The sequence below is a fragment of the Nicotiana tomentosiformis genome, chromosome 12 (genome assembly GCF_000390325.3).
Source record: "Nicotiana tomentosiformis chromosome 12, ASM39032v3, whole genome shotgun sequence".
Taxonomy (NCBI): Eukaryota; Viridiplantae; Streptophyta; class Magnoliopsida; order Solanales; family Solanaceae; genus Nicotiana; species Nicotiana tomentosiformis.
In genome coordinates, this window is record NC_090823.1 from 111,694,298 (window position 1) to 111,707,628 (window position 13,331).

At 36.0% G+C, this 13,331-nt stretch overlaps 2 protein-coding genes across 2 annotated transcripts; one reads left to right on the forward strand and one right to left on the reverse strand.

Annotated features, from left to right (window-relative positions):
* Positions 1-1,675: 1,675 nt before the first annotated feature.
* LOC138903224 (uncharacterized) lies at positions 1,676-2,816 on the reverse strand. Its single transcript, XM_070191157.1, has 2 exons — positions 2,809-2,816; positions 1,676-2,075 (listed from the first exon to the last, which is right to left on the reverse strand). Exons 1-2 carry the CDS (start codon positions 2,814-2,816, stop codon positions 1,676-1,678), a joined length of 408 nt encoding a protein of 135 aa, XP_070047258.1.
* A 4,217-nt stretch (positions 2,817-7,033) lies between these two features.
* LOC104107152 (RNA polymerase II C-terminal domain phosphatase-like 4) lies at positions 7,034-9,315 on the forward strand. Its single transcript, XM_070192124.1, has 3 exons — positions 7,034-7,229; positions 8,535-8,723; positions 8,830-9,315. The coding sequence occupies exons 1-3, from the start codon at positions 7,044-7,046 to the stop codon at positions 8,914-8,916; spliced, it is 462 nt and encodes a 153-aa protein (XP_070048225.1). The 5' UTR covers positions 7,034-7,043; the 3' UTR covers positions 8,917-9,315.
* Positions 9,316-13,331: the final 4,016 nt, after the last annotated feature.

Here is a 13,331-nt window from a genome sequence, read left to right on the forward strand (position 1 = left end):
TAAGAAATTCCTTAAGAGGAAAAGAAAAAAAGAGAAATTCTTAAGGGACAAGATATTTATACGCAAGGTAGAAATTTCTTTTTATTCTTGTGCGTAATAGTTACACATGTGTACTAATTTTGTGCCAGGGCTCGAGTAGTCTATGCGGGCACGGTTCATTTGACCGTTTGGACCTTGCAGTAAATCCTATCGATCGAGCCGAGATCATTCAATCATAAAGTTTCCTTCCTTGCTAAAGTAGTTATCCAAGGGTGAAGCCCTCCATTATTCGGGGACGAGCGTAGAGAGGCCTCGAATACTGTTGTCGAGATCTTCCATACCAGTTCGTAACCGGCCTTCAATTTTAAGTTAGCACGATTTACTTTTGCCTCATTAAAACCTTGTCGGAAAACCCATTTGGGACAAAACCGATTCAAGGGAAAAAGAGTGCAACGCGCGCTTTCAGGCCTAAAGATTGTATTGTTCTCTGATGATTTCCTGCAAGTGTTAGTTCGTAATATAAATAAATAAAAGGAAATGAATGGGGTCGTACCTTAACAGTAGTATCGCTTCAATTAAGTTATGTTCCAGTTGTTTGGTAGTTGCTCACCGTTCATTGTTCCGAGCTTGTACGATTCTTTACCGGTGATCTCAATAACTTGATAAGGTCCTTCCCAGTTCGGCCCCAGCTTTCCTTCATTTGGGTTCCGGGTGTTTAGTGTGACCTTCCTTAACACTAAGTACCCGACATTAAAGTGTCGAAAGTTGGCCCTTCGATTGTAATATCTCTCGATCCGCTATTTTTTGGCGGCCAACCGGATAAGGGCTGCTTCGTGCCTTTCATCTAATAGATCTAGGCTCGTGTTCATAGCCTCGTCGTTCGATTCCTTGGTTGCATAACGGAACCTGAGACTTGGTTCTCTGACTTCGAAATGCTAGTGCTGTAATGAACATGAGACGTCATCTTCAAGAGCACCGTAAAAATAATAGGGACCTCTTTTATTAAAACCCTCACGTTAAAGGGTTGGTTCCGGAAGAATTTATGCCCAGAATCAAAATGCCTTCGAGGAAAGATACACCCGAAGCTGCATACGAAAGGTCGCAAAAAGTAAAGTTGCACAAATACTTATCAAAGCCCTCACAAAAAATGGTTGATGCCCAGAGCCAAAAATGCTTTCAGGGAGAATAAACCCTAGGCTTCACATAATAAGACGAAAAATAGAAAAGCTTGCGCAAAATTCTTAAGCAAAAGGAAGAAAATGCAAAGATTAAAGAATTGCATGAATATTCAAACGAAAGGAAGACTCAAACAATACCTGAGCAAAAGATGGTTTTATTTACAAAAATATGCCAAAACGGCACAGGTACAAGAATTGGAAAAAGAAAAGAAAAGCTAAACTGCAGTGTCTCCGGAACCAAGAGGAAGAGAAGTGTCCGCGCCCCGGGGAGAAGTAGATGGACCCACTGATGTCTCAACATTTTCACCAGTTTGGCCTTCAGCATCATCATCCTCTGATTCTTCTTCAGTTCTCGAGAACTCGAAATCGAAACCAGAAGAACCAGGTGCATCGGACCTCGCTGGGAGTCCACTTTTAGTAACTAACTCAAGCTCACGGGCCTTAGCAATTTCGGCATCAAAACCAATGACATCAGCTTTGGCCTCTTCCAAGGTTTTTCTTCTCATGTTTTACATAGCCTAAGTTTTCTCAACAACAAGGGAGGACGCTCGGTGATTTAGTTCTTCTTTGAGTTGGGTTACCTCGGCAAAAAGGTTTTCCCGGGCGGACCTAGCAGATTTGAGGCTAACATCAAGGTCACGGATAGTTGAACTAAAAAGCCTATTATGCTCGATAGTTTTCCTGTACTTCTCTTCTAGTTGTGCTAGTTTCTCCCCTGTAGCAGCAAGCTCTTCAATTTTGGAGTTCAAGGCTGCCTCTAAGTTGGTCACTCTTTCAGCGGAGGCAGCCTCGCGTTCGGTTGCAGCAAGAACGTCGTTGTAGACTTCTGTCCATTTGGCCCTGGCTTCTTCAAATCTAACCCTCAGCGGGCCAATTTCTTGGCTACGGGTTACAACTTCTTGCTCGCTTTGTTGCAAACTAGACTCCAATATAACAGCCTCAGCAACTTTAGCATCCAGTTCCGAAAGGCGAGCTACATGTTGCTCCTACTCTACCTAAAGTTGATCCCTTGAGAAGGCTCCAAATATGATTTTAAACCCGTTCGAGGACGAATGTTTGTTTAAGAGGGGGAGAATGCAATGATCCGGCCGGTCGTTTTGAGTATTATAATACCGTTTCCCCATTTACTGCTCAAGTTATGCTTTACAGTTATTTTATGACTTACTGGGTTAGTTGGTTCAGGCCCGGAAGGATTTCGGAGTGAAATGAGACACTTAATCTCATAATTGAAAACTTAAGTTGGAAAAGTTATCGGATGTTGACTTATGTGTAAACGACCTCGGATTTGAATTCTAATGATTCCAATAGCTCAGTATTTTGGACTTAATTAGGAGCGTGTCCGAAAAATTATTTGGAGGTCCGTAGTGGAATTAGGCTTGAAATGACGAAAGTCAAATTTTTGAAAAGTTTGACTGAGGGGTTGAATTTTTGATATTGAGGTCGGAATCCGATTATGAAAGTTTGAATATGTCCATTATGTCATTTATGACTTGTGTGCAAAATTTGAGCTCAATCGGACTTGATTTGCTAGGTTTCGGCATCGAATATAGAATGTTCCGACGTCATTTCTTCGAGAATAAGTCGTATCACATTAAGCAAATGAGCTTCAAATTCAGTTTAGATTGAAGCATTAGATCTGTATTGAAATTACGGAGCCATAGCATAAAGAATAGTCGAATTCAGACATTGTATGAGAGAGTTATGCCCATTGCCGTATCGGGAACGATTTTCCGTCGCCGCCAGCGCCCAGGGTAGCGTGGGGCGCTAGCCCTGGCGCTGGAAATTTTTGAGATACTGGAAACTGACCCACAGGAAGCGCCCCACGCTACATGTAGCGCTCGAAATAGCTGAGTCCCTATAAACGGGGGGTGGCTAATCTTTACATAAAAATAGTTGGAGAGCTCGGTTTGGGAGATTTTCAGAGGCAAACTTCACAAATTGGACTGGGGTAAGTGATATTAACTTGGTTTGGTCCGTTATTCATGAATGTAACATTATTTCTAGCACTTATTTCATGGTTTGGGGGATTAGAATAGAAATTTTCCAAAAATTGATTTGAGGGTTTGAAGGCCGAATCGGAGTCGGAATTTAGTAATTTTTGTATGGTTGGACTCGTGGTTGAATGAGCGCTCATATTTTGTAACTTTTGTCGGGTTATGCGGCGTGGGCCCCACTATTAATTTTTGAGTTAATTTTGAATTTTATTGTGAAATTTAGCATTTTCATATGGAATTGATTCCTATACCTTGTGTTGATTGTATCGAATTATTTTGACTAAGATTTGAGGCGTTTAGAGGCCGAATCGCGAGGAAAAGACTTATTGGAATAAAGAATTGCTCGGATTGAGGTAAGTAACAGTTCTAAATTTGCTCCTGAGGGTATGAAACCCCGGAGTTTGTGATATGTGATTGGTTTTGAGGTGACGCACATGCTAGGTGATGGGCGTGTGGGCGTGCACCGTAGGAATTATGACTTGGTCAAATTCCATGGAATTGTGTAATCGAATAATTTGTTGTTATTTGTACATTCTCCATGTAGTATAAAAATTAAACCACAAATCATATTTAGATTATGTGTTGGCACTGTAGGGACCCACAGAGGTCGTGTACATATTGAATTATCTGCTAAATTGAGATTTTGTACTCAGTCACAGTTTATTTTTTATTTTATCTCAGTCTCTATTGTTCATTATTGATGCATCATATCATTGTTGTTTGGGCTGATTTTTTATGATTATTGAGAGCCCGAGAGACCGGAGAGATTTATGACTAAGTGAGACCGAGGGCCTGATTGTGAGATATTATACTATAGCACGTGAGTTGTCCGTGCAGATCCAGATATTATATTATAGCACATGAGTTTCTGTGCGGATCTAGATATTATATTATAGCATGTGAGTTGTTCGTGCTGAGACAGATATTATATTATAGCACGTAAGTTGTCCGTGCAGTACATGAGTTGTTCGTATGGATATAGATATTGATACTATAACACGTGAGTTATATATACAACACGTGAATTGTCCGTGCATATTATAACTCTTGGGCTGAAGGAGCCCCTCCAGAGTTTGTACACACCCCTAGTGAGTGCAGGTACCTACTGAGTGCGAGTGCTGAGTGCTGAGTGCTGAGTGAATGAAATGGCTGAGTGACTGTGGCCCTAAGAGGATGCATATGATTTCATTCTTATTGCACTACAGTTGTCATATATTACTGTGTTGGAAATTTTTGAAAGATATTATCTTTTTTTTTTAGTCGAACTTGATATGAAATTATTATTGAGTGTTAAATGTTGAACATGAAAGCATGTCCTAAATCTTATGTTGGAAATTAATGTAATTGGACTCAGATGTGAAGCTCGTCACTATCTTCAACTCTTTATTTAGTATTGTTACTTGCTGAGTTGGTTGTACTCATACTACACCCTGCACCTCGTGTGCAGATCCAGGTAACTCCGGATACGGCGGTTGCTAGATTTTCGGAGCTTTATCTGTGGAGACTATCGAGGTAGCTGCTTGGCGTCTGCAGACCTTGACTCTCTTCTGTTCAGTTGTTGTACTGTTTTACATTTTTCAGACAATATTTTTTTTATCTGCCAGACGTTGTTGTCATTTAGATACTCATGTACTCAGTGACATCAGGTTTTGGGAATGTATCTTATGTCAGTAATTTGTGAGATTTTTCTATGGGAATTCAAATTTTATGATTTCAAACTTAAGAGAAAATGTGACTTATTGAGGTTGTCGGCTTCCCTACTATTGAGATAGGCGTCATCACGACAGGTTAGAATTTTGGGTCGTGACATGGGTATTCCTTTTCCACCAAGAAATATGATTCCATTTAATTCCTAATTATTCGGGCACGGCAGGGACCACAAAATTTAATTAACGAGGCTTCCTATTATGTACTTAATTCGAAATATCCGAATTAATACTACCATAATAAATTACGAATTATTCCACTAAAAATTCGAAACTGCACTCCTCAGTTCAATTTCAAAATTCTTCCATTAAACCTTATTTAATTCCCCGTGTTAAGATTCAGATACTAATCAAATAAATAAATTACTGACAATTTAATTCATTGATTATTTCTTTTAGACTTTCGCTTAACTTATTTCATGTGACTGATACAAAATCCACCTGCAAGGTTTACACATGAAAACTTATAAGCTTTTATAAATGTGTATCATCAATCTCTAGACCGAGACATGGATTCGATCAACTAACTATTACTTCGCCAATGTATATCATTATTGTCCAATTTACCAGGCATATTGATCCACAAAAGAATCTTTTTAATAAATTAAATAAATAAATAATATACAAAACTAATAATAAATATATCAAGATTAAGAGTATAAGTACGTTTAGTGGCTAGAGAAGTTATTTTATTAAGTCAGTATAAAATACTTATCTCTACTTGGTCCGTTCAATACATACAAAATGTACTAGCATAAGAAGTAGGAATTAAACCATTCCCATAATCAAGATAAATTATATTTAATTTTGTGCTCCAATCATTCCTGATGGTTTGTCCAATTCCATCATTAGATTGTGAACATAATCTTTATATTTAAAAGAATCGATGATTTAATTTTCCGTGTATAAGCTAAATTGTATACACTAAATCATCTGCTATATAAGTAAAGGACGCAGAGGAATATATGATCTATTTAAAACTTTATTAAAATTGAATACACAATTTTTCCATAATAAATACTATATCCAAACCAAATCCATGCAGAGATGGATCCAGAATTTTAAGACCATGGGTGCACCACTATACTTGTCATGATATCAAGAGATGTAATTGTTTTTAGTGTTTTATGACATATTAATAATTTTGCACATTATTAAAAGAGATAAACTATAATCTTGCTAATCTAAATTTGTGTTTGTCATTAATATTATTAATTATAATCTGACAATCATTACATAATATTTGTCTTAACATAAAAATCAAAATAACAAGGAAAAGTAGAATTCTAATGAAAATTTAATACTGAAAAAAGCATGAACCTGAGTCCTCGGAAGAATATAGGAAGAAAATTAAAGGAGACTCACTATCTTTGTCAGATCAATAAAGCATTCCTATGAAGGTTGGACCGCAAAAGTTAAATAAAGATCTTAAGTTTCAACTTGAAAATTCCAAATTCAAGTAAAAATCTCAGCAAAGCTCGCAGCATTATCCAATTGAAGACAGTAAAGAGGGGAAACTATATTTGTATAACGATAGTAAAGAGGGAAAACTATATTTGTATAACAGAGACAGAGAATAAACTAAAGTTTGTTATATATCAACAATTGGCATACCAACATAAAACGAACAAAAGGAAATCACCACATTTCACAGTTTTAGAATTCAGGATTTATAGTTGAAGGATTGAGACTTACATATTCAGGCATACTGTCTAATAATTTTGGCTGCATTAAAGTTCTTCTCCTCCCCATTACTATTTTTGTCTTTGATGGCACTTAGTGTTCCCTATACTGTAATAATGTGCGTATCCATGTAAAACAATTTCATACAGACACGTGTGATCAAATAATCACATACATGCTAAGAGTACAACACTGAAATATGACGACAACAACAACAACGACGACATACACATATTATCCCACATCGTGGGTTTGAGGAGGGTAGTGTGTACGCAGACCTTACCTACATTGTGAGGATAGAGAGGCTGTTTCCGATAAACGTTCGGCTAGTCACGAAAATATAAATGAAAATAAAAAAAAATCAGATCTGTGTCCATCAAATATTCAAAATCATACAGAGCGAAATTAAAAGCCAAAAAAGGTGTAATAAGAGAGCAAAGCAGAAGCACATAGAGACTGCTTATTCGAGACTAATAAGAGAGCAAAGCAGTAGTTTATTCGAGATGTACATTTACACAATGGGTGAACGTCCTTATGCATTGGAAATGGCAAACTTACTTGACCCTGGAGGTATCTACTTCCATTCTAGAGTGATTGCTCAAGGAGACTGCACCCAGAGGCATCAAAAGGGTCTCGATGTTGTTGTGGGTCAAGAAAGTGCTGTCCTGATCCTTGATGATACTGAAGCGGTAAGCAATTCTCTAGGAGTATCATGTTCCTCCACGAAGAATGAAAGAATTTCTTTGGTGGTTAGGAGAATGCTAATACCATTGAGATAGTTCTTATTCCATATAGTAATTTTCCTTCTCAAAGAAAAAGAATGCTAATACCATTGAAGGCTTATCACGTACATACATACAAAGGGAGAGTTAATTGGATTAAATTTAAGTTCCCACCACCCTAATTCCATGACAGCTTTCCATTTTTATGTATTGCTATTCTGACAGTTCAGATTTGTTTTTGGAGTTTAACTTAATTATCTGCATGGAGCTTCGTTGAGCCTGATTGTTATCTACGGTTCTTTGTTCGTGTTTGTGCCATGCGTTCACATTTGTAGTTCCCTCATTTTTAATGATTGTTAAGCATGTTCAAGTTACATTTGATTACCATTTTTTACTGGCACTTTGCTGGGGGTGGAGAAAATGCAGGAGTTGCTGTTGACGTACTGAAAGCAAGTTTTGAATAATGGAATGAAACAATTTGCTGCTCTTGCCTGCAATTAATAAATTGGACGGTTTCTCACTTTGTGTGTTATCCTTGTGCTGAGTTCTATCATTTCAACACTATTGTACGTCCCTGAAGGGGCTGCCTGCAATTAATAATTATGTACAAGTTTCTGCTCCACTTGCTTTCCATTGTATCTCTTGTCAGATACTCCTTGGAACTTATTAATATCTACAAACCAGTTTCTTGTTTCTACATGTTCATTATATATCTTCATATTTTAGTCAGTTCTCTATGAACCATAGTTGTGCTAATAGCTGTCATCAATTGTTTTTTCTTTAACTCCCATTTATGTTCCCAAATGCAAGTGCTGATTTTGTTTTTTGAAAATGGGGTCTGTTTGTGCTGAAATTCATAAAAGCAGTAGTTTACTGTAATCTTCTGCTCCCAGAAACTCTTTTAATTCATATTTCTTATTATAAACCTTTTGCGTCTAGAACTGTAGAACAATTTCCGTTGTTTATTACACCCTATTTGATCAAAGTCTTAGTTATTTTTCATGTGTTTTATTTATGGATACTTTTTCTTGATGTTGCCGATAGTTGGTTTGAGTTCTCCTAGTTTGAGTTAAATGCTTATGTTTGTATTGTATGACTATCTTAAACTTGTAAACTGCATGAATCTCTGTAAGACCTGCTCTGTGTCTAAAGTTCTCTGAGTAATCTCATTTGAGCGAAGACTATTATCTAGTTCCATATTTTTCTAAATTCTAATTTTTAATTAGAGAAATGAGTTGATTTTTGGGGGAACTGAAACCTGTGTTGTTTTAGGTATGGGGAAAGCACAAGGAGAACCTAATACTGATGGAGCGATATCATTTCTTTACCTCAAGTTGTCGACAATTTGGTTTAAAATGTAAATCACTTTCTGAAACGAAAAGTGATGAAAATGAAGTTGAGGGAGCGCTTGCCTCTGTTTTAAAAGTACTGCAACAGATCCACACTCTGTTCTTCGACCCGGTATGTTTTTTGCTATTCCTCCCCCAAAATTAACTCATACTTTCTGTTTGAGTCGTCTCAAAATCTGTCCATTGTTGAGGTTTTTTTTTCTTATTTTTTTTTTCAGGAACGCAGGGACAATATTATGGAGCGAGATGTTAGGCAGGTAAAATTCTTGACAAACAGTTTAATTTATAGGCGACTTTTAGTTTAGTACTCCTTCCGTCCTAATAAAAGAAACTTCTACTCTTTTCTGCCCATTCCAAAAACCTAACCCCTCGTTAAATATTCTTCTCCACAATTCAAATTAAGATAAACCAAAAATCCAGGGACGATATTATGGAGCGAGATGTTAGGCAGGTAAAATTCTTGACAAACAGTTTAATTTATAGGCGACTTTTAGTTTAGTACTCCTTCCGTCCTAATAAAAGAAACTTCTGCTCTTTTCTGCCCATTCCAAAAACCTAACCCCTCCTCGTTAAATATTCTTCTCCACAATTCAAATTAAGATAAACCAAAAATCCAGTTTTCACATTATTAAATACTCTTCTAAATCACTTATCCCAACAACAAAAGAAAAGGAAGAAACTCTGCTGAATTATTTTCGACCAAGTTCAATGTTTTGCCAAAAAATTTACGCTTAGTAAGTGATTGCAAAGTTGATTAAGGAAGCATGAATTTTAGAAGATTTGTGATAAAACAGATTCCGACTAATGTGAATTTATGCATTCGGCAATGAAAATTGAATTACTAAGTTTGTGAGGTGAAGAAAGTTTGTTTTAGGGAACATAGTTTTTGTTCCAAACTCTAAAGTCCTGTTCTAATAGCCTAAGCATGGATGTGATTTTGTTTGCCAAATGTCTTAGAAAATCACCACTTGTGGAAATTGGCTGAGCAATTAGGAGCCACATACTACACAGAAGTCGATCAATCGGTGACACATGTGGTCTCCATGGATGCTGGAACTGACAAATCGCGTTGGGCGGTGAAGGAGGAGAAATTTTTGGTCCATCCAAGATGGATTGAAGCTGCTAATTATTTATGGCGAAAGCCGCCTGAAGAAAACTTCCCAGTCAGTTCATAACAATTTGCTAACCTTATTTTTGTAGTTTTGAATAGGGGATATAGTGATTGTAAATTATAGTAGAATTCTTTCAGGTTTATTTCACTATCAGAAATTAAGGCTGTCCAACGGGCCGTCCCTTCCCGTTCCGGTCCCGTCCCACTTATTTCTAAACGAGATGGGCCCATGTTAAACGGGACACGGGATGGGACGGGATGGCCATTTCGTCCCGTTCGTCCCGTTTCGTCCCGCCCTGTCCCGCCCGTCCCGTCCCGCGTGTCTTGCGTCCTATTTGTTTTTGTGCATTATATACAAGAAACTTATAATCCTCCTTTTCAAGGTTTTCCTAAGACCATGGTTAGAAATGATATTTTTAAATTTCAAACTGAATATCTTCCGTATATTCGTTGTGTATTTTCACTTAGATTGTAAAGTGTATCACATCTGATATAGGTCGTAGTCCTAATGGTTGTGATTATTTAACTGTTACATGTCATTGGGTTGATCATCACTGGAACATGCAAAAACGTATTATTGGTTATAAATTTGTTGATTCAAAACACACTAGAGCATATATTGCAACTATTGTTTTACAAATTGTTGATTTTTATGGACTTATTGATAAAGTTTTAACTAACACCTTAGATAATGCTTCTGCTAAGTGCTAATACAATTGCATCAACTAGCTTAATGAAATGATTGCAAAATTAATCCAACTTATGCACCGACCATTAATGAAATAATTACAAAATTTAAAAAGTATTTTTCCCTATTCCCCAAGTTTATTTAATTTCTATTATACTTAACTCATCTTTAAAATTAAGAGGTGCAAATGGACTTGTTCGTAAAATTTATGAGAATTTAGTAATTCAAGAAAATGAACAACCATCTCTCGATTACCAAGCTAACATATATTCTTATGTTAGATCAATATTTGATAAATATAAATCTATGGAAACAACAAGTGGTGAAACTAGGGAAGAAGAAGAATACAATGAGATACTTAGCACTGGGAGCTATGACGACATGGAACTCATGGAACATTAATCAACATTGCCAATTTCAGAACAATGTCCGAGAGAAATTATAGATAAGTTACAACGAAGTTATATAGGAGCTTACAAATATTAGTATGATAATTTGTAATTGGCTACTAAGAGGCCTAGTTCAAACAGAACCCTTCCTAGAAGGTGGCTGCGTAGATTATGTGCTCTTCAAAAGAATTATATTTGTATGTGAGATTTGAAAGTTCTATTAATAAAATAAAAGGCTCTAAGCGTTGAATGTTTTTTTATGAATTGTCTTACACTCTTACTTAGTTACTTAATGGCTTGAAATTATATTAAATAAATTATAACTCTGTTATAAATTTATAATTACTAGAATATTTCATAACAAGTCTTTTGTTTTAATATTTTATAATTCTTTACTTAGTTTTCTAATTTCCGTTTAATTTTTAAGTTTATTAAATAAGTCAAAAAACTAGCTGTTGCAAAATTAAAAACTTAGTTATTGTCAAAAGAATAGTCGTTGCCAAACTCAATGCTTAATTTTGTTTTTTTAAAACGGCACTTAAGGCCCGCGAACCCGTCATGTCCCGTCCCATTCCGTCTCATCCCGTTTGTTAGCGGGACGGGGTGGGCCTACCGCCTGTCCTGTCCTGTCTCGTCCCGTTTGTTAGCGGGACGGGATGTGCCTACCGTTTCGTCCCGTTTATCCCGTCCCATTTCGTCCCGTCCCGTCCCGCCACCGTCCCGGCTAAATATCGTCCCGTCTCATCCCATCCCGTCCCGTCCCATTAATTTTGTCCCGTCCCGTTGGACAACCATACCAGAAATCATCTGATTATGACAAAAATAGTTCATAGAGGAATCAAACCAAAATCGGAACATGCACGTTTTGAGCAAATTCAACTGAAAAGGTGGATGAATTTGATACTGGCTCGTCTTTCTCATAGCTTCTTGAATATAGTCTAGACATTGGATCTTGTTTTTCTGTGCTAGGTTTCGGATTAAGTTTTATGTCAATGATACATTCATGTCACTTACGAGGTAATTACAGGTACATTAGTTATACAATCAGGTTACTTATGAGGTGATTATACATAGAATTATGTGATAAACATTAGATGTAATTGGATAAAACAGTAATTAACCTGTTATAGTAGGTTATGTTGATAGTGTTTAGAATCTTTGTCGGACCATGTAGCTTAATTCCTAGGTATTTTTGGCACTTCCACTTAGTTTCTCTATTGAGTACTAGATGGTTAGTGCATGTGCATAGCACATGTCCAATACTGTAAAACTTGAAATCATCATTCACAAATCACAATTAACTTTGTTATGATACAAAATTGAGAAAAAGATACAAAGGCATCATTGAAAAGTTGCACAGTTTTAACATACATGAGAGTACTATTTGCATATTCTATTTACATATTGACAAAAGTGATGCACTCTACTTCAAAAGTTGCACAATTTTTACATCGGAGTTCTATTTACATATTAACAAAAATTATTGACATCTGTACAATTATGAAAAAAGATCAGGTTTTAGAACCCGTATAACATAATGTATTAATTAATATGACAATATTACTGTCTACCTACCCTTTTAAATCATGTTGTTCAGTCTAGAAATGATATCTTACTACCTGAAAAATCAGGCATTAACCACAAAAATAATGTGTTTGTAGGTGCATTAGTCCCTGAAAACAGATTGCTGTGAAATTTGTTAAATTTTTCATAGCTTTCCTGGAGTTATTTGTAGAAAGCTCCTATTTGGCTTTCACAATTGTTGAAAGAATCCAGGTTGTGAAAGAGATCGAATAAATTAAGAATTTAATGTAACTGTGATAGATCATTGTAAGTTTTATTGGTAATTGGCATACCTTTTTTCAATGCATTGTCCTTAATTACCATATATGGTTGTAACTCTGCCTATGAACAAAGGAATCTAATTGTTGAAGAGAAAATTTTAATAAACAAAAAATTCGGGATTTGGTTCAAATAATATCTCCACATAACTAAGTGAAAAAAAAAATATCAAACTGTTAAGTTGCCTTGATATTATCGTTATCCCAATGTTCTTCTCATGCAAATTTCAGAATCAGCTTGGCGCCCTCTATCCTACTTAGGCCATTGCAATTTTAACTTCATAATATAAAAGTTGTCAACCTTTTATAATTTTCAAAGTTTTCAACTCTAACAGAAGCAAAGAAGATAAAGAATAATAATATACCAATCCTAACTACTTTTGATGAAACATAATTACACCTCTTATTATCAAACAAATACTTCCTTGTTTTCAAATGTACCATCAGCCAAATTATTACACAAGAAAATCAAGAAGAGTTACTTTTACCAAAATTGGAAGTTGTAACTATCTCATGTAAACAATGAATAATGACATTATGTGTGTTGAAGCTAGGATGCCTCTTATATTTCAATCTTCTCTGGTATTGATTAATGCAAATAATTTAAAAATCCAGTTGTACAAATGTAGAGGTACACGTCAAAGTTAATTTTATGTAACAAAAGAGTTAACTAAAGAAGATGTAACTGATC